At 39.5% G+C, this 26,492-nt stretch overlaps 2 protein-coding genes across 4 annotated transcripts in view; both read right to left on the reverse strand.

Moving 5' to 3' along the window:
* Positions 1 to 547: 547 nt before the first annotated feature.
* LOC105915560 (nucleolysin TIA-1) lies at positions 548 to 19,079 on the reverse strand. 3 transcript variants are annotated; one of them, XM_036140483.1, is made up of 12 exons: positions 18,858 to 19,079; positions 14,472 to 14,568; positions 14,159 to 14,257; positions 11,415 to 11,469; positions 9,572 to 9,659; positions 6,572 to 6,647; positions 6,366 to 6,471; positions 6,127 to 6,225; positions 5,966 to 6,050; positions 5,700 to 5,841; positions 5,435 to 5,580; positions 548 to 2,405 (listed from the first exon to the last, which is right to left on the reverse strand). In XM_036140483.1, the coding sequence occupies exons 1-12, from the start codon at positions 18,881 to 18,883 to the stop codon at positions 2,267 to 2,269; spliced, it is 1,158 nt and encodes a 385-aa protein (XP_035996376.1). In that variant the 5' UTR covers positions 18,884 to 19,079; the 3' UTR covers positions 548 to 2,266. The 3 variants fall into 3 exon arrangements, with proteins under 3 accessions (XP_035996376.1, XP_012705159.1, XP_035996377.1); XM_012849705.3 differs by having other exon boundaries at positions 5,435 to 5,583; positions 18,858 to 19,078; XM_036140484.1 differs by lacking the exons at positions 14,472 to 14,568; positions 18,858 to 19,079 and having other exon boundaries at positions 5,435 to 5,583; positions 11,415 to 11,900.
* A 799-nt stretch (positions 19,080 to 19,878) lies between these two features.
* LOC118564028 (tRNA-uridine aminocarboxypropyltransferase 2-like) overlaps positions 19,879 to 26,492 on the reverse strand; it is an 8,336-nt gene continuing 1,722 nt past the window's right edge. The window contains 5 exon segments of the mRNA XM_036140719.1: positions 19,879 to 20,562; positions 22,993 to 23,121; positions 26,181 to 26,282; positions 26,285 to 26,384; positions 26,469 to 26,490. Of these exon segments, the coding sequence (XP_035996612.1) occupies positions 20,383 to 20,562; positions 22,993 to 23,121; positions 26,181 to 26,282; positions 26,285 to 26,384; positions 26,469 to 26,490 (533 nt within the window). The 3' untranslated portion in view covers positions 19,879 to 20,382.

Consider the following 26,492-nt stretch of genomic DNA (forward strand, 5'->3'; position numbering starts at 1 on the left):
CAAAGCAGCTCAGACCTGCAAAATTTCTTACCCTTCCATGAAGTTTACGTTTAAATCGGAAAAACGTTGTGAAAATGTACGTCACTTTTTAAACTGAGAACCTGATCTCTTGGCATGGACTGCTTTAACACTCCTACACTTGCTTTGGATTGTTCGGCCGAAAGCTACGAACATCAAACATGTCAATCTCATTGGGCACAAAGGTGTGCTCTGTAAAATGTGACGCAGGTCGCCTGCTATAAACCTCAACTACACAGTCATCAATCGACACGACAGGCGGCAACATTTCTGACGCATTCTGCCTCCGAGGGCACGGGGCGCAAATGACAAGAGACCGATCGGATCAGGCCGCCTCCAAAGACGAGAAGCAAACAGTGTAAATGGGAGCTGTTATAAACATCAGCTTTTTTTTAATGGGACAAAGCAAAAAAAAAAAAAAAAAAAAAAAAAAAAAAAAAAAACAAACCATGTTACTGATGTGTGAACAGAACTCATCTTCTCAAAACATAGGCTGAAAACATTCATAGGCACTGCCTACTCAGATTTCTTTTTTTTTTTGTTAAATTAAAAGTAACTTAACTTGATAAGGCAACAAAATGGATTTTCCAATTCTACTGACATGACTGGGAGACAAGCTGCAAGAGTCTGAGCTATAGAAGTAGGTTTCTTCATCTATAAAAACAATCACTACAACGGTGTAAAACAATAATTTAAATTATAAAGTTGCTTTTTTTTTCCTTGAATCTAAAGACTTCTTGCATTACGTAGCAATGCTGCTTGTCCTCCAGTCTGCTGGACGAGTGAGATGTTGCTCTGCTTCTACGGCATACGGTTCAGCACTGGACAGAGATGTCACCCCCCCCCCCAGCCAGGAGCAAGCACGCATTCTCATGGAACATGTCTTTATACAGATTTAGTACAATTTAACAGACTGTTTGGCTATTTACATATAACAGGCTTCCAAATAAAATCGCAGAAAAAGTGGAATGCAAACAAAACAAAAACAAAAAAAAAAAAGAAAAGAAATTTCGAGTACTTCAAATTTTGTGAAAAGGTAACTAAGTTTTTGTGCAATCTTTGTCTGCCTGTACGTAAGAGAAGAGCGGCAGTAATCCCTGCAATTGTTTTGAGATACTAATTAAAAAATTAGGTTGACAGCCACTTAATGGTGTCCAAAACAAACAAAAAAAAAGGATCGTGCGTGTACATAATTTGATGGCATCAGCTCAACGTTTCTTTAGTCCTGAAATAAAACACAAAAGCTCTTTATACAATGTCAGCATTTAACGTTGCCCAAAAACAAAGAAGAAAACTCCTTTCTCAAGCAGTTTTGTAGCAACCCCCCCCACCCCCACCCCAAAAAAAAAAAGAAAAAGAAAAGAAAAACAATGGCATAGTCCTTCTGGGTTTGGGGTAGATGACGGGGGCGTCGTCTTGGTGAGTAAAAGCATCAGTTCATGCACACACACACACACACACAAACACGCACTTCTTTTCCACAGATGAGTTTCTCCATGGGGTCCGGTCCGGGACGTGAAGGAGCACTGGCGTTTGTTTGTACGTCGTTTTGTTGTGACCAATTTTCCTCCCAGCCTGCTAGCCTCTACAGGCGGTCAGAATAGCGTGAGCACGTCCTGAGAGCTGCGTCACTACGGTAACGAGCGGACAGAGCGACGACGGGACGGGCTTCGACGGAGAGGAAAGGAGCAGCTCTGTGCCGGCGTGTGGAGCAGCTGTGTTGCGATGCTGTGGGATTACTGAGTGCTCGCTGTGGAAGCATTCGTCGCCTTTCCTCCCTGGATGGTTGCTAAACAGTGACACACAAATTCTGCCCCGTATCTCCGGCTTTTAGGCCCTGAAGTCAGGGGATGGGTTTGATTTAACTCACTCGACACTCGTTTTTCTTTGAACTGAACGCTCTATTCCGGAAATCTCTCGACAGATTGGTAAATTTGCTTTTGGCTATGAACACACCAAATGATAAAAACAGGCCCAGGAATGCAATGTGCATTAGCGGTGGCTTTATCTGTGTTTAAGTGTGTATAGTCAACTTTCAACCTGCTGATTTTGGGCAGTGGGTGAGGCTTTGGGCTGGTAAAAAAAAAAAAAAAAAAAAAAAAAAGTAAGATAAACGAAAAATAAATGGCAGACCAGCTTCACTAACAGAAATTTTGTGATGTGACAGTCAGAGCACATCTGGTGCACTCCTTCCCCCAGCAGAGTATAATCCTTGTGTCCTCGGACGTTTCAGAGGGGGCTACTGTGATCAGTGGGTGGGGTATCCAGTGGTGCTCATGCCTGCCTGGTTGGTTAGCATTGTCCCGTTGACTCCCTGGCCAGGCTCCACCATGCCTCCGTTGCTCACAGCGCCCACGCCCGTCCATCCGGCTCCAGCGTGTAAATGACTGAAAAAAGGGGAAGGGTTGGAACATCAGGTGAGAACGTCACAACGCCACAGAAAGGTGGTTTCCATGTTTACGCAACATAAACTAAGCAAAATTAGGAGATTTCTCCTGTTACAACACAGACTGAAAAGACTCCGTTACGGCTCCACAATCCAGTGATTAAAAGGTATATAGCCACGCGATATGCTTATTAAAAAAAGACCAAAAACCATTTGATCATGGTAAAATAAGGTTATAAAGCCTCTATTTTGATAGTGTTTTGATGGTCCTTTTTGAGACGAAAGATAATTAGCTCCCGGGCGCGATTAACAAACATAAACAGACGTGGTGACATCTAGCAGGAGTATCGCAAAACTATTATAATGCTGGTTTGCTTAATTTATAAATCAATTGTAAAATAATGTCGGGCCGAGCCTGACCGTCTTAAGCGCCTTGCAATAAATGCGCAACTCAGCGTTAAGAACAACTGTTAATAATTAAATACACCAATCTTTAACAGACTCATATCAGAACGTTTCAATCAACTCTGCAGTCAACAAGTGAAGATATTTTCTCCTGTATTTTAAGATGATCAACATTACACCGGAGAAAAGAAAATCCAACTTTTTGACAAATTTGGCAAAAAATACAAATTATTCAGATTTAGTGTTACCAGCAGTTTGTTGACATTTCTAGACTTGGATAAGACTTAATTTTTTTTTTTTTTTAATTCTGAAATATTCGTTAGAAATGTTTCCTACTTAAGTATTCAGAAAATAGAAACAAACACTTATCCTTAAAATGACTATGGTAGTCTTTAAGAATATGTTTGTGGACAATAAAATGAAGGGAAACGCACGGGTATTGTTAAAACATACAGTTTTGTTGTGAGTCTGGTGGGTAACATTTTATTATGCATTTGCAATGAGTACTACCAGAAGATGTTAAACCTTAGAACTTACATTTTCATATCAAATATATACTTGTAAAATTTATGCCCAGCCAAGGATCTGACCCTTAGCTGTCACAACCAATTGAGCAAAAAAAAAAAAAAAGTTGAATCAAAGTTGCTCAACCCCTGATTTAACCAAATATGCATCCAATTAACAACGAAGAATGCGTTAAGTTAAGCTTTTACTGTTAACTATAGACTCTGTGGAGTGTAAATGCCCTAATAATTGCCGTCTCTGTCTAATTTCCGTCCTGGGAGGCGGCTGCAGACTGAAGAGACCGAGCCGAGCTAGCTGGAATTTCTCTCTGGTAAAATTAGCAGCGCCCGGACTTGGAGTGCGCCCAGACATTCCTCCGTTCAGTGCAGGAGTACCGCGGGCGATTACTTCTTCAAAAGGGCACAGTGGAACAAGATTAAGGTGACTCCTTGGAATGAAAAAACATTTTAAATGTTTAATCGTTTCTTCTTTAATATAACCTTTGCTAAAGGCCCAGTTTTAGACCACACTGTGGAAACTCACACAAGAAGCAGTCTAGGTAGGCAAATGTTGGGGAGGAACGTTTCTGAACCCATAGTCGAAAGGCTCCATCAACAACCAGCCAATATCTACTGGCCCGCTGTTTGAAATAAACGCTTTTAGATCATGATATTCTTGCTGAACCAACAAACCTTTGACCAACCTTTATTTTTGATGCATCTGCTATTACCAAAGGATTAACCCAAAATAATATAAAGCTCATCTCAGAGCGGTTTTTGCCTTTACTTTACATCTGTGTTCAAAGCTGACGAGCAAATTCAACCAGAAGGAAGACATTTTGAAGGTATGTAGTCTTCCCCAGCAGGGCTCTGCAGTATTTCACACCTCAGGAGGAACTTTAAATAGTTTTAAAAAGAGTCTATAAACTGTATGAGCAACCCATGGCAGAAGGCTTCATGGTAAAGACAAACGAAAACAGTCCATTTAACTCATTCTCAAGCCGTGTTTCCATCAAAGTCTCATGCGAACCTTGAGTGAACTTTGAAAATGTTGCAAAAAAAAAATATGCATCAGACATAGGGCTGTGCATAAAAATCGATATAAAGATTAATATCGATATTTTTAAAAACGATTTAATATCGATATTCTAGCTTTCAATATCGATATACCTCCCAACCTCTAGGGGGCGTTATTACAGCGCAACCATTACAGTTCACAGCGAAGGAGAGCAAGTGAGACGAATTTGTGGAACGGCCGACAGGATTTTAGAAGCTCCTTTGTCCCTAAAATCAGATGTTTGGGCACATTTTTGGTTTCTGTGACACGTTAAATGCATTGAAGCAAATGCACTTTATTTTCCTGTTAATATGTCTGTGATCAATAAATAGAACATAAACATAATATTTGGCTGATTTTGGTGATTGAATCACTGAGCATTAATTCAAAGTAATAAATATCGATATTGGAATCAAAGCAAGCTGAGCTATGTATCGAGAATCGTATCGTATCGTGAGCTGTGTATCGAGAATCGTATCGAATCGGCTCATCCTAGATGATACCCAGCCCTAATCAGACAGGTTTCCATTTACTGGTTTATAGCGAATTACCCAGGAGACGCACACCGTAATGTCATCATACGGTGACGTTGGCTGTAATAAACAGGAAATAATAATGTGCTGATTCTTTTTTTTTTTTTTCTTCACGGAGGAGATGCTCGAGTCTCTTTGTCACTCCACGCGTACCTCTTGTTGCTTCCAGCCCTGTTTTCGAGTGTTATGGGAAGATTCAGGAAGACGGCGGCAGCAGAAACAGCTGATCAGTCGTGTGAGGTAAACGTCTGCTACGTCAGAACGGATTCTACAAATGGTTTCAGTCTCCTCCGTTTACTGGTTTTTGGAAAAGTAAAAAACCACCCCATGCAAACGTAACTTTTTCGCAAAATTTAGTGAGTTAATTCAAATTTTGCCCTTTCCATTAACCTTTTCTAACGCGATACTTCAAAATGTGCATTAAAAACATTGATGGAATCGTGACTTCTGCATGGATGTCAAAGCCAATAAAAACTGCCCTTTAATAAAAAGCGGCGCTGCTTATTTTGATTGACCAAATGCTTCCACTTACTTGTAGCCCTGCTGATCCCAGGCCTGTCCGTAGACGCCATAGCTTGGCACCTGCCAACCATTGGGCACATATTGGCCGATCTGTTGTGTGTTGCTGTACCACTGGCCCCACTGATTGTATGGTTGAGCTGCAAAGCTCAGTGTGTTCTGCCGCAAAACAGAAAAGGTAATAATCAAACCCAACAGAAGCAAAAACGCCTCGTTTAGCAGTAAACAGTAATAGTAAATAGCAGTAAAATAAAGTTTCTGAAGAGAAATCTCCGTACCTGCGCCATCTGTACCTGCTGTATGGGGCCCTGTACAATGTCTGTCGTTTCTTTCCCCCAGTAACACTTAACAATGTTGCCCTCTATGGAAGTGCCATTTACTGAAACTATGGCATGAGCTGCTGCCTCGTGGGAGTTAAACCTGCGGAAAGATAAAACTTAACACATTATATTGCCTAATATTAAGTTATCCTAAAAAGGCAAAGCTCATCTGACAAGGAGATCATCTTGCTGCCTAAAACCGGCGCATCTAAAAGTCCGCTCACCTCACAAAGGAGTAGCCTTTCTCCGGGAAAACGCGGATTTCCATTATTTGGCCAAAAGGTGAGAAGGTCTGTCTCATTATTTGCTCTGTGAAATAAATCAAAACGTGTAAATTGTATTCATCGCTTACAGGACTGCCGCTTGGTTTTAAACAGTTCCTCACCTGTGAGGCCTTGTGCGACTCCCCCGCAGTAGACCGTACAGTTGCTGAGGCTGGACTGGTTTAACACCTCATCAAAAGAGAGCTGTTTGGTACTGGCTGCTAAAAATGGGGACAAACATGAACGAAGAAGCTCATGAGAACGGCCCCAGGTCTAAATGTACTATGCTAAAAATATTTAAAAACTGACATAAGTGTAACAGTTTCAGATTCTATTTTTTCTAGATTAACGGCAAACTTACTTTCGTTTGTCGTTTTAGGAGCAGGCTTCCTTGTTGCCCAGTTGGTCCTGATCTGCCGTCCTCCCAACCACTGCCCCCCCATTTGCTGAATGGCGTTCTCTGCATCCTGAACGGGAAAGAAACAGTAGCCACACAATAAGCTAAAACTCAGAACCAGCTGACACGTTCTGCATCACCACACGCTAGGTCCGTGAAGACAAACTTACCCATTTGTTGAAGAAGGAGACAAAACCATAGCCTTTAGATTTACCTGTGGCCATGTCCTTCACAACGCGACAGTCCCTGCATGCAAACAAACACATTTATAGAGTTTGATGAGACGGTTAAACAATGACTGGTGATTTCCAGTAGGAATATTAGGAAGTACTGATGTCATTTTATCCAATTAAAATGTAGCTTTCACACAATTGCAACTATTTCAAAAAAAAGGACCATATATATATATATATATATATATATATATATATATATATATATATATATATATATATATATATATATATATATATATATATATATATCGCACATACCCACACTACCAGTGAAAGGTCTGAATGAACCTTTGTCATTCACAGCTTTTCCTTTTATTTATTTCTACACTGTAGAAACATATTGATGACTTAAAAACTATGAAGCTAAAGTATATACAATTATGTAACAAAAAATTATAAAGTAATTCAAAATATATTTTATTTACACTTGAGATTCTTCAAAACAGCCCCCCTCTCTTCATTAATGCTCTGCCCACTCTTGGCAGCCCCTTAAAGAGCTTCAGGGGGTAGTCGCCTGAAATGGTTTTCCAACAGTCTAGCAGGAGTTCCCAGAGCTGGGAATAAAAATAAACCATTGAAGGAGAAGGTGATACCAAACTTTTCACTGGTAGCGTATCAATATGACCCTCTTAGCCAGCTGAAATTAAAATCCTAAAATAGCTTTCCCCATAGTGATAGTCAGAAACTGAAGACTGTAAATACTGTTTTTATGTTAAATTGGGATAATCTGGATTTGTTTTTCCCTTAAAGCAGCGTTGTGTAATTTTTGGCCACTAGGGGTGCTAGACCTTTAACTTCCAGATTCACCAGCCCTGATGCAAAATCGAAGTCTCCGTCCATGTTTTGGAATCTAATAGCAGACCAGTTTGGACCGTGTCATGCAGTCGCTTGTAAGGACAAGGCCACATAAATGCCTCTAGATTAAACCCTAGATCAGAAATATATCTGATCAGGTAAGAGTCCTATCTGTTTTGTTTTGTTGTTACAGCAGTCTGAAAAAACTAGAATGGGTCACATGACACATTTAGCGAACTTAATAGGCGAGCTTTTGAGAAGGGTAGCCCCCGGGGAGCATCCATATGCACAAAGTGCTGTATACTGACCTGGAAAATTATTTAATATACATATTAAGCCAATTTTTGGGTTGAAACGTATACAGAGCTGCTTTAAATAGGGTTTTTGCTAGGGGTCGACCAATACGTCAGCCGGCTGATATTTTGGACCAACATTTGCGTTTTTTCCCCTTGTGTTGGTATCGGCTGATACATTGATCCGTTTGTTGATCCATTACCAAAAACCCCTATGTCTGATCTCCAAGATGACAAGCTGTCAACGGCTGTGCGCGTGTTCATTCCCATGGAGAATCATGTATGCACATGAAAATAATTACCAATCACTATAAGTACAGCATCTAACTTTGCATGAAATAATGTCCATACACTGCAGCCGTGTCAAGTCTTTTTTTCTTCTCCTTCTCCCCACTCAACGAAACAATCTCTTATCTTGCTGTGAAACATTCATTAAGTGTGAGCACAGCGCTGCCACAAGATTGGTGATGCGGGTTTTTTGGACCATAAGGCGCACCGGATTCTAAGGTGCACTAAATATTTTTCTTAAGTGTGTAATATCCCTCCGCTCCTTCACATACACGGCTCTCTGAGAGGGAGAGCTACCCGTCTCTATCGGGAGGACAAAGTAGTTGGACTACACTGCCCTGTAAGTTCAAAATAAACTTAAACATTTTACCCTTCATAGTTGAGCGTACTGTTGCCTACATTTCTTGTGGGGAATTCCTACAATTCCCAGACTTCCTGCCAGTGGGACGAAGCGGCGGAACGGATGGTAAAATGTGTGATTAGCTAGCTGAGCTCCTAGAGCCGTCTCTCTAACCATTTCTAGAGAGGGACTGAGATGCTGCGCGTCCTTGGGACCGCCTGCTTGGAGCAGCTCAGTGCATCAAGCTCGGTGTCACATATAAAACAGTTCGATATAAAGACTTCTTACATCCAAGCAGTTTATAGTGTGACACCGCGTACGTGAATGTGTGGAGTTCGCTTCGAGTAGGCGAGGACCTCTGCGGAGTGAACTAAGCCCAAGTATGTGGGTTTTCTTACATGAATCCTCTTCTAGTTTAGACATTACAGTCAGGCAGTCTTGTAGACAGCTCTGGGGTCTGATCAGGTAGTGACACAGTGTACCGTAATGCTACGAATATCCATTGAGCAGAGCAGCTTAGTTGCAAATCAAAAAGTTGTAGTTTCACATTTTAACAGATTTGTGAGCGCATTGTACCACATAAAATCAGTTAGTAAGCACAACGGTAATCATATGTAAGGTGCACCGGATTATAAGGCACAGCATAAATTTTTGAGAAAATTTAAGGATTTTAAGTGTGCCTTTTAGTCCGAAAAATACGGGCCCTTTCAAACTGGGATCTTACGCCGATTGTTAAAATGAGCTTGTTTAAACAGGTTTTGAGACTTGTGTAACATTTGTTATCATTGTGTAATTTTTATCATGTAAAAAGAAGAAATATCTATATTGGCTTCACAAAGTGGCACAAAACACTCCCAAAACAAATTGGCAGCACATATTTGGTATCGGTTAGACTGACGTCAAAATAATCGGTATCAGTCTTAAAAAACCTGAATCGGTCTAGTTTTGACACTGGTAAAGTTCTTATGTTTAACATTATTCAAAGAGAGAAAGACTTTTTTCTTTCTGAGTAAAGACAAAGATTAAACTGTACGTTTTTTTCCTACACTTGCAACAGTTTATCTGTTGTACTTCAGGTTTGAGTTTGTTTCTCTATGATCCTTTTTGATCGACTCAAAATTATTTTGCACACTGCGAACTTGAGCAGAAGAAACGTTAGAGGGAAGGACCCCCGTCATTGATGGACTGCGGGATAAGCAGTGATGAGAATAAACTTACGATATTTTTCCAAATGGAGCAAAAGCTGCTTTTATGTCATCTGTGGTGATTTCTGGACTGAGGTCTCCAACAAAAACATGGAAGTGACCTAAAAAATAAAAAGCAGTTTTCAGAAATAAAAACCTAACATTGTAAAAAAGAATTAGTAGCTTCACTATTTTAGAGTGTAAAACATTAAATCTAAAACCATTTCCCAAGAAGCACTCCTCACTTATGCACTCCACAAATGTCCACTTTTTGCACCATCTCAAGGATGTTTAAAACTAGTAATACGCCTGGAAACCTATGAAATGTTGTCACTAATTTGGCTAAATGTTTAGTATCATTTATTCAGCAGGAGGGAGAACCTCCACCAATCAAGTTGTTTGAAGACCAACAGCTTTTCTCTCAGCACTATGACCGGCCTTCCTGTCCGGTCATAGTGTAGAAAAGCAATCCCAAGGCAGGACGTTATCTTCTTATAACTTTCTTTCAACTGTGAATTTTTTATCACTTTTCCAATACAGCCAACTTTGCTGAGTGTATGGCTGATATCGGTCCTGTGAAAAGATTATCCCACCCAAACAGTGGACCTCTGCAGATCCTTCACAGTTCCAATGGAAATCTTGGCTGCTTCTATAATTAATATTATCCATCCCCAGCTTCTTAGTTTATGTACAGAACCATGTATTGAACAGTTCTCTGTGAGCTAATCAAAGCTTAGTGTATTGTTTTATTACATAAAATTGCATTATATTTCTTCGCAGCTTCCTTCCTGACCCATCTGTTGTGTTCCTTGGTCTTCATGATGCTGTTGTTCTCTAACGAACCCCTGAGGTCTTCACAGAAGAGTTGGATTTGAACTGAGATTAAATTACACACAAGCAGACTCCCTCCCTCCCTCCCCCCCATTCCACGGGTAATGCACTTCTTTGTGTTGATCTTTCACATACAGCACCTATAAAATACATTCAAGATTCAGGATGCACTGTGAACAACGTTGAGACATGTCAAAGAGTCTACATACTTTTGCAAGGCAATGCAAGTCCTATTTCTCTCCAGCTAGCTTTCCTGCAACAATTATAAAAATCTTAAAATAAACAAATGTTTGAAATTAAGCAAATTTTATATTGACGAATAGGGGTGTGACAATATCTCATATCACATGATTTAGAAGAAAAAGAAAAATTCTGTTTATAGTCCCACAGACGTGAAGGTTTGTCTCTGTTTAAGCAATCCCTTAAGGATTTCCTTTTTAATTTTGACGTTTGCGATAACGCTCATCCTCTGCTGCTTTAGAATTAACTTAAAATCAGATTAGCTTGTTTTTTTCACTACTATAAACTGTGTGGAACTGTGTCTTTGCAACTATCATGCGTGAATTTCCCCATTGTGGGACAATAAAGGTTTTTTTTTTTTTTTCTTATCCTAGGCAACCACTTTCCGAGTCATAAAGGGAACATTTCATGCATAATCCACTTATATAGTCCCTAAATACATTTTATAGTGTATTTTTAATCTCTAGGAGTGCAGAAAATAAGAATTTAGTCTCTCCAGGAGCTGCATAGATATCTTTATATTTGGTTTGGGTATTTTTTTTATCTGTTCAGTTATCTCTGTTACGTTTTATAAACAATCACATCACAGTATTTGCTGAACAAGGTCAGACTCCAGACTTTCACGAATACACCTTTTTCCCCCGCTACGATTTTTTGTAGTCTGAACTTAAGAATGGCGGAGCTACAAGTAGAGAAGTGAAAATGTTCGGTTGTTTATTACGCCACCGCCCATCATACTACTAAAATGACCAAACAGGGTGGAGTGGAACTAAGAGCCGAAATGATGAGTTAGATGAATAACTTACTGCTTGTGTCTTTCTTCTGGCTAGTTGGGGTTGTGGCCCAGTTAACCTTCACCTCCTGCAAGAGACACAGATGCAAAGAGCGGGGAAGATGAAAAAGTGAGACATGAAGCATGCCTGGGGAAGATAGGAGGGTTGCTTTTCTCTGATTAGAGGGTGGGGTCACACACCAGCTTTACGTTTGGTTTTATTTTGTGATTGAGAACTTTCGATTAAGATGGCCTCTGAAAGCCACATAAATGTTTAAACCACCAATACAAACTAATTATCCATGGTTATCTAATTTTACATATACCTCTGAATTTAAGACATTAATATACAGTGGAGTACAAAAGGGATATTATGACTTCACCTTTATAATGAGGAACATTTCATTTTCAGTCTAGTAATTTGGAGTAAAACTGTAGGAAGTAAGGTCCAAATAACAAGGGACTTACAAACAAGTGATTTTTACGAACTTGTTATACTCCTCAAATGGTCCTTCAATACCTGTTGAGGATAAAATATTTTCAACTGAAAGTATTTTTTCTTAAAAGGTGCTCTTATGTGGATTCTATGTGGAAACAACTTTGCAAAGAACACACAGCATTAAAGATGTAGGGGCACAGAAGAGCATCAATTAAAGAAGATCAAAGAAAGTTACATGTTGTATAAGAACACAGCAGGGCCACATTATATTCAATGAATTCATAAACACAGGAAGGGCTGAATAAAAACGGTCGTTAAAACAGACAGCATGGAGAATGAAGTGACCGAAGACAGATGGGACTGCATCCATTAACGTGTTAATGATTCCTTGATGAACCCAGAAGAAAGCTAGTGCCCAGGCGATCAGAAGATGTTTCGCTTTATTGGCCCTGACCAGTGATTGGACAGATAAAAACTCTCCCCCACCCCCCAAAATAAATAAAAATTAAATAATAAAAATCAATGAACACACCATGCAAAGCGCTACCGAATCACTGCAAACACTTTTCAGGGCAGACACTGCAACTAAGTGAAGAAACCTGAGAGATAACTAGATAACTAATTAGGAGTTTAAATGAAAATCAAACAAGAGAAGCAAGAAGCTATTTTAAAGGAAGATGTACTCTCAACTACATGCAGTTTACTCAAGCTGCGTGTGAATGAGAGGGCAAGAGTTCAGCAAATAACAGGAAGGCTGAACATGCTACGGTAAAGGTGCCCTACTTTATACTTGTGAGCTTTAAACATGCTGGATTTAGAGAGTTTGGTAGCCTTTTAGAAATTTTATATCTACAATTTCCAACCAGGCTAACTGCTAATATGAGATCAGCTATAATCATTTTAAAAGGACGGCTATCTCAGAAACAGTGGCTCAGCTCTTAATGCAAATAATCAATGAGCGCTCAGGGCAGGAAGGCTAGAAAATAATATTCTGAATGCTGTTCTTGTATCTTATATTCCAAATTAGTTAAAATTGGCATTGGATGGCTAAAGCTTTACAAAAATCGGAAATGTGAAATAGGTCATGAAATTTTGATCGGTGCATCTCTACTTTCCAGTCAGTTTAAAGGCTCGGCATACGCATTTGGGCTGCACAATTTAATGCACATGCATTACTACGCACTATCACTTTGAAAAAGAACTGCAAAGAATTTAAATAACCAATTATCCAGGCTCACTATGTTAGTAATACAATTAGTGAAGCTTGTTTAATGCAGTACAAAATGTTTGAGAGGGTAAACTTGTGTTAAGGTGGCACAAATACACTGGTATTTAGGTTAACAATTAACAAAAATCAGGAAAGCAATGAGGTTAATCTGATTTGGAAAATAAATGTTGTGTTATTACTGACACTATTTCATGTAAACATGACCCACTGGCTATATTTTTAGTCAATACAGGCTCTGAAGTTAGCTTTCAGCTATGTTAAGCCTGGACAAAGTAAATTTAGTTTCCTTGTGACAAAGTTTTCCGATACCCTGAAACCCCTAAATAGAAGCGCAGCGGATGTTGACTGGATTTAGGAGCAGAACGGTCATTTATTAGTTTCGCTGCAGGGTTAGAAAGCTGAAACGAAGGGTTAGAAAAAGGCAACAGGATGCAGGTGAGAAACGAAAAAGAAAAGTAATGAATTCTTAAACAATTTGACGGTGAGAAGTTAAAAAGGAACATATCTGACAACATTTTGGGAAACAAAGATGCAAGCAGCATGTATTCAATTGCCTAGAATGCAAAATACACCATTTATCAATATATTAATATTATGACAGCAATAATCAGAATAAGAAATTTGCTGAAAGAATAAAAAAAACTTTCAAGTCAGCGTTGGAGGCGCATGTAGATCAGCCTGTTTCTGGCGTTTTGTTCCTGACGTCTTCTCACTATCTTCTATGTGGTATGGATAAGGAAATGACAGTCTGGACCTATTCTGCAACATAACTGTACAAAAATCAGACGACTACGAAATAACAATGAACTGACGGATGCAAAACAAGCGATCGCCGATTTGCACGTTATGTTAACGAACCTAAAACCTGACTGCGAATCTCGAGGTGAAGCTTTTAATGTTTTTGGAAAACGTTCGAAGAAAGGCGAGACTGGTAAAGTGTGGCGCTCCAAACTCAGACGCTTTGTGCACAGCAAAAATAGATGAGCATGGAGTGGGGACGAAAGGAGGACACATTTTGACCAAAACGGGTTTTGCCGGTTGTTTGATTCTAACTCTGCCCACCCAGCCTTGCCCTTGCTCACTCACTCACCGAGGAGATATGATAACTTACCTTACCCAGTATTTTCCGACCGTTCATGGCTGCAATTGTAGCAGTGGCATGTCTATGCTCATAGAACTCCACAAAGCAGTACGGATCATGACCTGCTGTCTGGAGTGGACAGAAGACACAGATTATGTAAACGTGATCATAATGACGGCAGCATTAGGCAATGAGAAGGGTTGACGATGCGTAATTTCTGCATGCTATAAGAAACAAGCTTAGCATCGAAACAAAAGAGGAAACGTCAGAAGTGTTTACATCTTTGTATGCATCAGTTTTGAGAAGTGAATAATGCGACAAAACGATAAAGACTGAAACTCACATCTACTATCATTTTACAGCTTTTACAGGGCCCGATTTGGCTGAACAGTTCCAAGATGAGGGCCTCCGTCACGTCCCGGGACAGATTCCCCACATACCTACAAACGAAACACAAACGGCAGCAGCACAACAGAGTCATGATGAAGACTTTGGTGGTAAATAGATCCTATTCTGACATGTCTGATCATGAATGTAGACGGGACAGAAGGGGATTGGGAGGTTTTGAACGTTGGGTAGTTGTTTGTAGTTTCTGTGACCTCAGCCCTCATCCCTGGCCAACCAGCCAGCGGCTGACTCAAAAAGTATCTTTTTACGGTCAGTGAATGCCCCATATCCAGGCACTACTAGGTGGCTTGAGAACAACACAGTAGCTACTTTCCCCACTGAAGGTACTGGGATTTAATAACCTCCGATTTGTTTTAACAAGGTAAAAAAAAAAAAAAAAAAAAACAAGAGTAAATTGTGCCCTTTGTTAAAAAAAGATGATTTTCTATTACAGAAATTGGAATAGGTCAAACTTGAATCCCTCTCTTCCACAATTGCAACTTCCGTTTGTACAAACTGATTTGAAAAATGAAAACATCAGTGGTTGCTGATCATTTTGCTTTTTCATGATTTTGCACTTTAGGTTGTATCATATCTAAGTCTTAAGGCTGCAAAAGAGGAAGCTAACCTGCAAAGAGGCCAACCGTCTTTTACCAGGAAGGGTGAATATTTTACACAAAAGCTCCTGTGTAAGATTTCAATCCCTGACATGCTAGATTTGGAAATATTCTGTAGTCTTTAGAGAACTCTTCGTTGAGTTAGCGATCTAACTAGGGGTGGGGGATAAAATGTTTCAATCAAATTATAATTGCTTTGAAATCTTGTGAATCGTAATCTGTCAACCGATACACAGACCTAGGATCTACGTTCTCCTACAGAAACACATGTATAGTTAATCAAACTCGCCACACCTGAACCAAATGATTGTACGACCTCCTCAGCAGCCATCAAGCACTGCAGGGGCCTGTTAATCCCCCATGTGTTTAACTCCGGTGTGCGAAGGCAGGGCGACGTCTAAAACAAGTAGAACGGTGGGTCCTGGGGACCACAGACCCCTGGTTCAACATGCTGACTACAAATTTAAAAGCTTACGCATAGGGTGGGCCTTAGCTTCTCAAACACCCATAAATAATCCAGTATCACTGATAGCAGGAAAGCTTGAACATATTTTAAGACTGTTAATTAAAAAAAAAAAAAAAAGAAGTAGGAATCTGTTAAAATGGGCAAATACAGGACTTTACCAAAACAGGAATCAGCAATCATCAATAAAACTCTGATTCATCGCAGACTAAAATTATTCCTAGAGAAATTATACTTGGAGAATGAAATTTTTTCTTGACAATTTCGGTTGTTGTTTTTTTTTCTCGCACCTATTATATCTTCGTTACCATGAACTAATATGTGCAAGTGACTGAAGGGAGATGGTAGACTTCTGAAAACCAAAGTTTTTTTTTTTTTTTTTTAAATCTTCCATTACCTACGTTTCTACCCTGAGGGACAAAGACCAATCACGACCCAGTTGGGTTTAGTTAGAAGTGACTCAACTTTTGCACGGAGCACAAAAATCTTCAAACTAAAGCTTGACTAGCTCTTAGCAAAGATTGAACATTTCATTCCCTTTCTGTGAACTTTGGTTCTGCATATTAAAACATCTTGGCCCACTTATTCCCATCGCATTATGTAGGAATCTGCTGACAGCAACATCCTACAGGCCATTCAGAAAATTCTTTACAATAAATAATTTCCTCCTTTTAAATGTTAATATTAATAGAGAACTTGTAAATTAGAAAAAGTGCTTTCTGTGATTTTATTATAGGGCCTTTTTATATGTCAACAACCCACAGAAAACAAGACTTTGTTCCATTTCTGTTAACATGTTTATACGACAATGTTCTAATTACAACCTGCGCTCACATGGCAGCAGGAGAAACTTAAAAACGGGTGTAATTCCCATGCCGCGCCACTAGTGGTGCTATGTTTGGTCAGCATGCAACGCTGTCGACGGCGTCGCTGGGTGGGTTGATCGGCTGATGCCCTCCAAGCTGGGAGAAAGGCTGAAACAACTCTGCAGAAGGCTGTGGAACTGCGTTCTGCGGCATTCAGACCCAACGCGATTTGAACGTCAGGGGCACCTGGTTAAATGCAAAGTCTATAGTAGACGTGCCTCTAGGAGCATCGAGAGGTCCTGCGGCGCATTTTCAGATTTCAAGCGACTGAACGTCCAAAGCAGCAGACACTAGAGTTGGAACATCTGAACTTGTGCAGCTGGACGTCAACCAGCCAGAGGGCCTCCACTATGTGACGCAGTGGCGCATTTTAAAGGGCCAGTAAAAGCCGGGACGTCAACAATGGAGGACAAACTCATTGCTGCTCTTTGTGCCCCTCCTAAAAAAAATAAGACCAGAGTGGGTTTGGTAGATTTTTTTCACACGATCCCCCTGAGGAGCGGAAGAGCGAGGTAAGACGGTCTTGCGCATGTGAAGTTATTCAAAAAAAAGGACTTGGTGAAACTTATGAAAAAATAAAATTGCAGACTCTACCTTTAAAGGTACAATAAGTAGTGACATCTAGTGGTTAAAATTGGAACAACACGTACACGTTGCCTTTCAATGATCCTATGGCTGTGGAACCCCACTGAGTCCATCGTTACACAGGATAGGTTTATGATGTATTCTTTCTATTTCTGGTCTGCTTCTCTTACAGGCTTCTACGTCTGCAGGATGCTGTTCTTTTGCCCAAATGAAACGCCAAATGTTCTCTGCTTTGAGAACCCTGGGAACTTTCATGTGATTGGCTCAGGAACCAGGAACTAAACGTGGGCTACGCACTGAGCCGAAGTGGTTCCGGACCGTCCCTCTAGGTTAAAGTAGAAAAATGTGACTAAGACATTGTTGATGGAGAGGACCGACTGTTCATAGGGAATGTTACTTCCATCCCGGGTCACAGATGAGAATGGTTTAAGTTGATTTTACAGTAAATTCTTTACTTATTGCTACTTTAATACAGCAATACTTTTGGGAGTTGCACAAACTTAAAGGTCTTAGGGTAAAAAAATGGAATATAAAGCCGCATTACAAAATTATTTACTTTTTACTTTACCTTACATCAGGCTTTTAGATCATTTCAGTTTTACTCACTTCATTCCAATATAAATAAAAAATGTTCACGCCACAATCACAAACAAAACCGAATAAATGCAGACGGCATCCATATTTAAATAATAAAAACCTAAGATACGGTGCAATTATTTGAATAATTCCCCAACTTATTCCATAGTTTGACTCCAGAAATTGAGATACACATCCTCTTTAATGTAGCTTCTACGTGTGCTCATTAAAAATGTTTTCTTCTGTGATCAATATGATTCAGTATTAATGCAAAAAAAGAGAGATTACGCTAAGAGATTAGCGTAGTTTACACATTTTACACACACACACACACACACACACATATATATATATATATATACTTGATATGAATTATTTTATGGCCCTAACATTTTAACTGAGTGCTGCTTTTTCATCACTAAACTTTACAGACTAGCCTCCGTTTGTCAATTAATCCCCAAACCCTCTTAGGAATAATGGTTTTACTGTCAAAACAACTAAATTGTCCCGCCGTTTACTTTATCTGCTCTAACGTAAACTGTTTACTCTGAATCATTGACGAATAAATACATGATAATGCATGTTTCTTAATAAAACAATAGGATTCCTTTTTGCACAAACCACCGACAGGCACTTCAGGAAAAAAAAAAAAAAAAAACCTAAACGCACCTGAGCACATATTTCTGATGTGCCTTTTGTGGTGAATTGTGTTTACCAAAATAACCTTACCGCTGACTTAAAGGTTAGAAAACTAGTGGCCTGCACACAATGACCAACATCATGTACCGCTGTTCGGAGGTAAAAGGCACACAAAACAGAACGGGTCGATGCAATGTAACACACAATAGGATTTTACCGCGGTGCTCGGTAGCATTAAGGTGTTTCCTAAAGCTCAACAAGGGGGGAAACGAGCATATTTCACTGGAAGGGAGAAGCTTGACGAAGACAGATCCAGCGGGTATTTTTAGGATTTTTCTGGAAGTAGCTAGCTAGTTATCTAGCTAGCATTAAGCGTTTCAACTAAACCGATTGTAAACCTTCTACCTTTACAAAAAAAAAAAAAACATCACCTCGTTAATCGCAATGGCAGCGGGACCATTGTAACTCCTGAAACAAAATCTGTTTTTATTTTTAAAACACAGATACCAAGAGACGTTTATATTTACATGTACCGCTCAATGTTGTGTGACGAATAAAAGCGGCTAGCTGTGAGAGCAACGCAGTCATGCACTTACAGGGTTTTCGGCTGCTCGTCGTCCATTCTGTCTCACTTGGTGGCCGAAAGCAAGTCGCGACCTTGTGAGCAAATCCGCGACGGTCACAGTCAGCTGTCGGTGGCACGGTCACGATAGTTTAGTGTGAGATGTAGAGGGATTTGACACCGTCGTTAGCTTCGGAGTGAACAATGGGCTGCCGACAAAGATGGCGGAGCGACCGGGGGCCGATTCCAAACTCGCATGCGCAACAGTTCAGCCAAAGGCGACTTGGAAGCAAATTACAAAACAAATGCCAACTAGAACGGCAAGCTTCGAGTTAATGTTATTTCCGGTTGCTTTTATATTTTAAAAGAGTATTTACAAAAATTATTTTCATATCACTAGTACTGCCTCACAATCAGTCCCGTATCATACTACACATAAGCAAAAAATACTGCATAATAAAACGCAAAAATCTAACAAAACATTTTTGGGGGGTAAGGAAAGTTTTATGTTTCAAAAATTTTAAAAATAAATAAATAAAAATAAATCTCTGTCGCAATTATTCTTACTTAATATGTGATCTTCTAAGCTGTCAAGGGGAACATACTGCATAATAAGCAATGTAACAATTCTAACTAAATATTGTTACATTTTATTTATTGTTACATTTCTTCATAAAACAAACTTTCTACGTTATTGTTAAAATTGCATATGTAAAATGTTACAAAATATGTTTCTTCCATAATTATTGTAAATCATAATCTGTAATGCTACTCATAATACAGTCCTACGTGTCAGGGAAGAAATACTGTACATATAATGAAATTGTTATGTTTGCTGTTGCAACGAGATATTTCAGGCAGAAATCCTTTTAGTTAAAAAAAAAACAAAAATTTTCATAAGATCTGGACAAACTGTGATCCATCAAAAAACAAAAACAAAACACAGCAAATCCATGTTTTAGTTCATAATAGGCATCTACTTATCCAGTATACTAGCTATTTTTTTTCCACAATTTTGATTTATTTTAATGGAAATTAAAAAAAAATGAAAAATGTGTTTTTGAAGGTCAAACAGGGTTTATTTACAAGTGATCTATTTACATTTTCAGTCAGTAAACTGACCACTAAAGATGACGAACATTTGTACAGCTTTGGTAATTGTCGGCTTTAAATACGTTTATTTTTTTAAGACTTTGTTTTGAATAAAAAATAAATAAATCAGCCCTTATAGAGGAGAGAGTACCACTATACACAACAGCATTAACCAGCTTGTTTTAAATAATATTTTAGTAGAGAACCAAGTACAATTTCTAGAAAGAAAAAAAATGACTGATTTGCTGTAACATACAACACTAAGTAGAATGCTAGTCGTTTATTTAAAATTATTAACAAGTATATAAATTAAACTGAACAAAAAAGTATTGCAAAAAAAAGAAACAAATGAAACAAAAGTCCAGTTATTTGCACGCAGATGATGCAGTTATCTGCATGCAGTTGAACAAACTGTGTAAAGGCATTCCAAGACCCTTCTCTGCTCAGTCATCAATCTTGTCCTCATCTTATCTTGGACAGATGCTGTGGTCAGTCATCAGTTTCTCCATCCTCTTGATCTTGCGTTTGTTTTTCGGCATGGGTTTGTCGTACATGCCGTTCCTGAGGAGATGCTCTTTGCTGTGATGAATCTGAGCGCCGTGCTGTAGCTGGAAGGAGCACAGGGCTTTTAGAGGCCTCAGCAATATCTGTGAGGGTGAAAAAAAAAAATAGACATTTTCAGATGAAAACCCTCTGAAAAAGTCAATTAAATAACACGTAACATTAACAAATAACATTAAATAACACAAAACTAGTTCCCTGAGGAAACTGTTTACGCCGTTCATGAACAACCCAGGAAGCACAAAAACCCAGAGTCTATACTAAAATGGAAGATGCTGGAACACCGGTGTCACTATTTACAGACAGATCACCATGGCCTGAAAGGATGGCAGCAGAGAAAGGACATACCCCACTCCAAAAATCATCACGTTAAAGCTCGACTAAAATATCCAGCTGTGGACACGGACAAGCCAAATGGAGGAAAGTTTTAAGACAAAGCATTAGGAACACACGTGGAAAAAACTGTTGGTACCCCTCTGTTGATGAAAGAACAACCCACACTGGTTACTAAACTAACTAACAGCACCGTGACGGCTCGCAAACCTTTAGATAGACAGACTGACTGGTTACAAGCTTGAAGACATCTGTAACGCTAAATTAGAGGACACACCTCAGTTCAACACGTCACTGAATTACTTTCAATCTTTTCAAGGGGTACCATCATTTTAGTCTATTCTGTAGAACCACAATTCAAAAAGTAATGTTCGGTTTTCATTAGTTCATTTTCAGTATACCTTTATCCATTATTACTTTTCAGTTTCAGGTTATTTCATTGTTGCTTTTTCTTTCCTTAACAGTCAAATTACCCCTCAGAAAACAACAGGTTGATAGTTGTAACTTGAAAATGCGGCAGCTGGCTGTTCTAAATAGAGCAATGACCCCAAACAAACATTGAAAACAGTTTTGAAATGAATAAAACAAGCCAACATTGAGATTTTGGATTAAGCTTCCCATAGCTTCTTCTTCCTTGCCATCTCAGTGCTATGAAACCAACCAACTGAAACATTCAATCAAAAACCAGTGACACAGGGTTTTCCAGTTTAGATTCAGCTGCATCTTAAGTTGTTCTCGAACATGCCAAGCTAGTTTCTTTCATCCGAGTATAGAAGTTTGGGTCCAATGGTTGAAACTAACGGGATAATAATCCCAAACTAGCAAAAAGTGGTCTTGGATGGCTTACACTTCTGGACTCACTCTGACCTCCAATCTGTTAATTGTTACTAGGCTATGTTTAAATCTAGCTATGTACCAGGTAACTAAGCCATTTAAATGCACTCTACCATTTCTCCAAACAAGAATGGCTGAATATTTGGTGAAAAATATAGGGGAAATATGCTTGTGGACAAAAAAAAAAAAAAGTGTACAAAACCTTTGCAATCTATTAAGAGAATTCAACCAAATATTATTTAGGCACCTGCATATATATTTTTCAGTCTGTATGTTTAATTTTTACCCACTGTGGATAAGATAAGAAAAATGGAAACTTTTTCCACCTAGGTTAAAAAAACAGAAACAAAAAACAACAACATTGAATTCATATGTTGTGTGATTGTTCCATCCAAGAAAGAAGATGGTTTAAATGGATCGTTAAAAGCAAAGACATATGTTGCGAGTCCCTTTTTGTAATTCGTCGTTTATCAATGATCTTCTCATGTTGCTAACATAACGTATTTGCAGAGCAAAAACAGCAATGTGTGCTTCTGTGCTTTTTTTGTCTGTCTTGTTGCGTCTCTGCTCTGTCTTCTGTAACCCCAGTCGGTCGAGGCAGATTACCGTTCATACTGAGCCCGGTTCTGCCGGAGGTTTTCCTTCCCGTTAAAGGGGAGTTTTTCTTTCCACTGTCGCTTCATGCTTGCTCAGTATGAGGGATTGCAGCAAAGCCATGTACAATGCAGATGACTCTCCCTGTGGCTCTACGCTTCTCCAGGAGTGAATGCTGCTTGTCGGGACTTTGATGCAATCAACTGGTTTCCTTATATAGGACATTTTTGACCAATCTGTATAATCTGACCCAATCTGTATAATATGATTGAACTTGACTTTGTAAAGTGCCTTGAGATGACATGTTTCATGATTTGGCGCTATATAAATAAAATTGAATTCAATTGAAAAAGATATATCAGTGGCACACCTCACAACTCTGCTAGCCGTAGCGTGCTTCCATTTTCATAATCAGAGTCTTTCTCATGTTAACCTTTTAGTATTACTGGTTGTGACCCTCTATGTATGCGGACACATTGTGGTCCTCCTGATCCCAGCGCAACTGCCTCTTTTACCGAATTAACTGACAGCTTCCAGACAAATTAGGTCATGTTGCTGCTTAAACAAAAGCTGAAGTGTTAATTGAAGAAAATAAGAATGAAAAGAGATGCCTTCTAGAGAAGGCCATTCCCCTTCTACGGGAGAAATGACACATGCGTCATCAAAAGTATCAAATATTATGTGTTTGGATTTATTTTTTGAGGAGAGAAGCAAAAAGCAGCGAAACTGTTGAGAGCAAAAAAAAAAAAAATCACCTCTTGGATCTCTTCCTTCTGCTCCAGGATGGACAAAGCCACAGCAGCACATTCCAGCGTGGACAGGCAGATGTTGGTGGGTTGGGTGCGGATCACATACTGGCTGGACAGCATCCTGTTAAGCTGCACCTGATAAGTCGAAGCAGAAGGGATCAAACAGTGCTGCTGGTATGGCTGCTGTGATGTGATCTAATGAGACACCCATTGATGAAATTCTATTACCTCTATAAGATGGTTAGATATCATATTGATGCCAGCAGAACCATATTCATAATTCCTGTTATGAGCGCTGTTTTCCTTCCGCTCAACTTTCCATTAACGTCCTGGGATAAAGGTCTGCATGATCAGCCGGCTCATGTCTCTCTTCGTCTCCGTTTCTACATCTTTTAGTCTCTCACCGTCATGTCACCATTTTTATTGAAAATTATACGTTGAATGTGAATGCCTTGTTCCCTTCTTCAAATCTACATCTGCCAGATAAGAATACCTTTTTTGTGTAGATTTATTCAGTGTTTATTTGATCACATGTGGGATCTCTTTCATATGATCTGTTCATGCGGTCTATCTAGCAACAGAAAATGTGTTTTACAATAGCGCAGAAAGCTGTTTTCAGTGATGGACTCAGGAGGGTGGACTTTTAGTTGCAGCAGACAGAACTTCTGGGGATGGGCGACGATCAGAGCAAATCGTTTTTTTTTTTTTGTAGGACATCTGGAATCGACCGCAAAGCTGTTTACTTGTTGAGAACGTGGATGTTAACGCTTATATGAATTAAGTTTAAACAGACGTGATCGTCCTAATATTAGGCAAACGTTCACGGTATGCTCAAATAATCACGCCTGATTCCACGTGAGAACAAATATGTCCTTTTTTGTGTTTAGGATGTTTTTGTTTTCATGATGTAAAGCACTTTGAACCGACTCGCTGCTGAAATGTGCTACACAAACAAAGCTTGACTTTTCTGTTGAAATCCACTAACTGAGTGATGAAGTGACAACAGAAAAGACTTCGCTGACGTCCGCGCAGCTCATAGTAGACACTCAGTACTTCCGACTCAGAGCTTTTTGTGCGGCCATCCTGATAAATTGGGTGTGTAAAATAAAAAAATAAATAAAAGACATTTGTGCCAAAGCAGGCAAATGTGCTTACCTGCATGCGTAAACACACATGACTCGGCCTGAGTCTGAGTGGCTGATCTAGAGAGAGACCACCTAGAGACCGAAATAGCCTAGGATGTGATCTGGCTCTAAAAATGTAGAAACCTAATATATTTAATGAAATTAACTGTAAACATGTATAGAAGTTTTAAAAAAATACTATGTGTCGTGATCTTCTTGTGGGGTGGGTGGTCTCATTAGCAGGGGCTCCCCTTGAACAATGGTAGGGGAAACTGCAATGTTTTGTTTAGCCAAGCAGTAAATTAGCACAGATGCACTAAGAAACCGGCTGGTGACAGGAATCAGCTGCATGACATTGCTGATCTGCAAATAAAAACTAAAAAACCCAACCTTTTCCAAACCAGTGAATGCACCATCCAAAAGTGCAACAAAGCTTTTATTCTTTGAATGTAGAAGACAAAAGACAAAAATAGGGAAGCTGAATGTTATTACACCCTTGATCCTCTGTTTTTATTCATTTCAAGAGTCCATTTAAGCCCAACATGGAGCATTTTGGCGATCTACTTACTCTGCAAGAAATACACAGAGGGGCTGCTTGTATAATGCCATCATGCTAATGATTGCTAACACCACCTCTGACATATCTTATTCAATTTGAAAGGATCTTGTAGAATAAAAAAAGAAAGAAAAAAAAAAAGGACTATCCTTGGATTATGGTGGACATTACATTTTCAGGCAAGCAGAAAGATAAAAGAAGACCTGTATTCTGTCTAAAGAGGTATGCTGTAATTCTTTTTAGTTTGAGTCATTCGTATATTTGTCATTTCTTAAAACTGTAAGTTCTGAGGTCGAGGGCAAGGCTAACCATTAAAAAGGTAGCTTTGCAAACGAAAATATTAGCTTTGCATCTGTTAAACCAATGATAAATGTGGAAATTACAGGAAGTTAACGCTAACCAATAACCAACGACTGACACATGAGGGACAGCTGTTTTAGTTCAGGATAAATTACTTTTGAACTTCAACGTTTACACGGCAGTGGAGGCACTGAAAAGAATATTCCTCTCTTTGGATATATTCCTCTATCCGTCTGAGCCCAGGCAGCCGCAGTAGAAAAGTGTGGGTTGGAAGCCAGTGTTGCCAGTTCTTGCGAGAGGAACAAGCAACCAGCTCCATTACCTCTATTTTGTAAACAGCAGAAACGGACAAGCCCAAAGTCGCTGATAATAAGTGCACCTGGCAACACTGCTGGAAGCCTGGAGCACAGTTTCCACCACTTCCAGAGGAGTGTTTCCCCTCTGTTATCACTCTTTAACAAACGTGCAACAAATCAGGACTTTTTGGGTTATTTATTTAATGCATGCTATTTTTGAATTGAAAAGCATAAATCAAAATCAGTTTTATCATTGCTGTGTAGAAACAAGTTTTCCCATGATGGTTAATGTCCCTCGAGGATTGCCATAGTGTAGGCAGTAAGTGCCGGCCGGTGTTTCGTTTCATGTCTTTGTTTTTGAGCAATGGGAGCCAACAATATTAGGATCCACATCATAAGAAGAAGAAAACAGCACAGCTATTAAAGGGTTTTTTTTCCGAGCTGTTGTGACTCCTTTTTTTGTGGAAAAGACTGTCTGGATGTGAATTGTCTAGGAAGAGCTAAGCCAGCGAGGTAAACAGCGGATACCTTGTGTGAATGTTTTTTATTGTACTTACACTTATCGTGTCCCAATAAAGTGGACCTTAACCGGTCCACAAACAGTTTCTAAATTTAGCGTGAACCATAAATGCTATGAATGAAAAGTTAGCTCCGCGATTATTTGCTTGCAGTTTAGCACAACTGTGCACACCACTGGAGTTCGATAACCTTAATTTATCTCTGATTGGCGCATCACTCCAAGACAACAGTGACAAAATCGGCTCCACTGTGCAGCTTTATCATATGTTACCCAACAAAACACTGTTTGTAATTCAGTCGGCAGCGTAGGAGGATCGTGACCACTCTGTCTCACTTTTATTGCTTTTCCTAAAGCAATGCATCGCTCTTATACACAAGCTTTAACACGGCTGTACGCACCTGTTTGGGCAAGTGGAACATGCTGTTCTTCAGGAACATGTTTTTGGCCTGGCTCCACGTGCCGTCTATAATGATCACGTTGTTTTTCACCGCGGCGATCTCCTGGCGTTGCGTTGCACCAGCTCCTCCAGGTTCTGGGATTTAGGTCCGGGGTACAATATGAGAGTTCTGTCATCCCGACACACAGCAGCTAGCTCCGGATGCCTGAGTGCAGAACAATTGAGAACATAGATGAGCAACTTTAACCATTTTTTGGGATGTTGGGCTAATAACATGCAGCCAACTTACTTTTCTTCATTCAACCTCCTTCCT

The sequence above is a fragment of the Fundulus heteroclitus genome, chromosome 8 (genome assembly GCF_011125445.2).
Source record: "Fundulus heteroclitus isolate FHET01 chromosome 8, MU-UCD_Fhet_4.1, whole genome shotgun sequence".
Classification (NCBI taxonomy): domain Eukaryota; kingdom Metazoa; phylum Chordata; class Actinopteri; order Cyprinodontiformes; family Fundulidae; genus Fundulus; species Fundulus heteroclitus.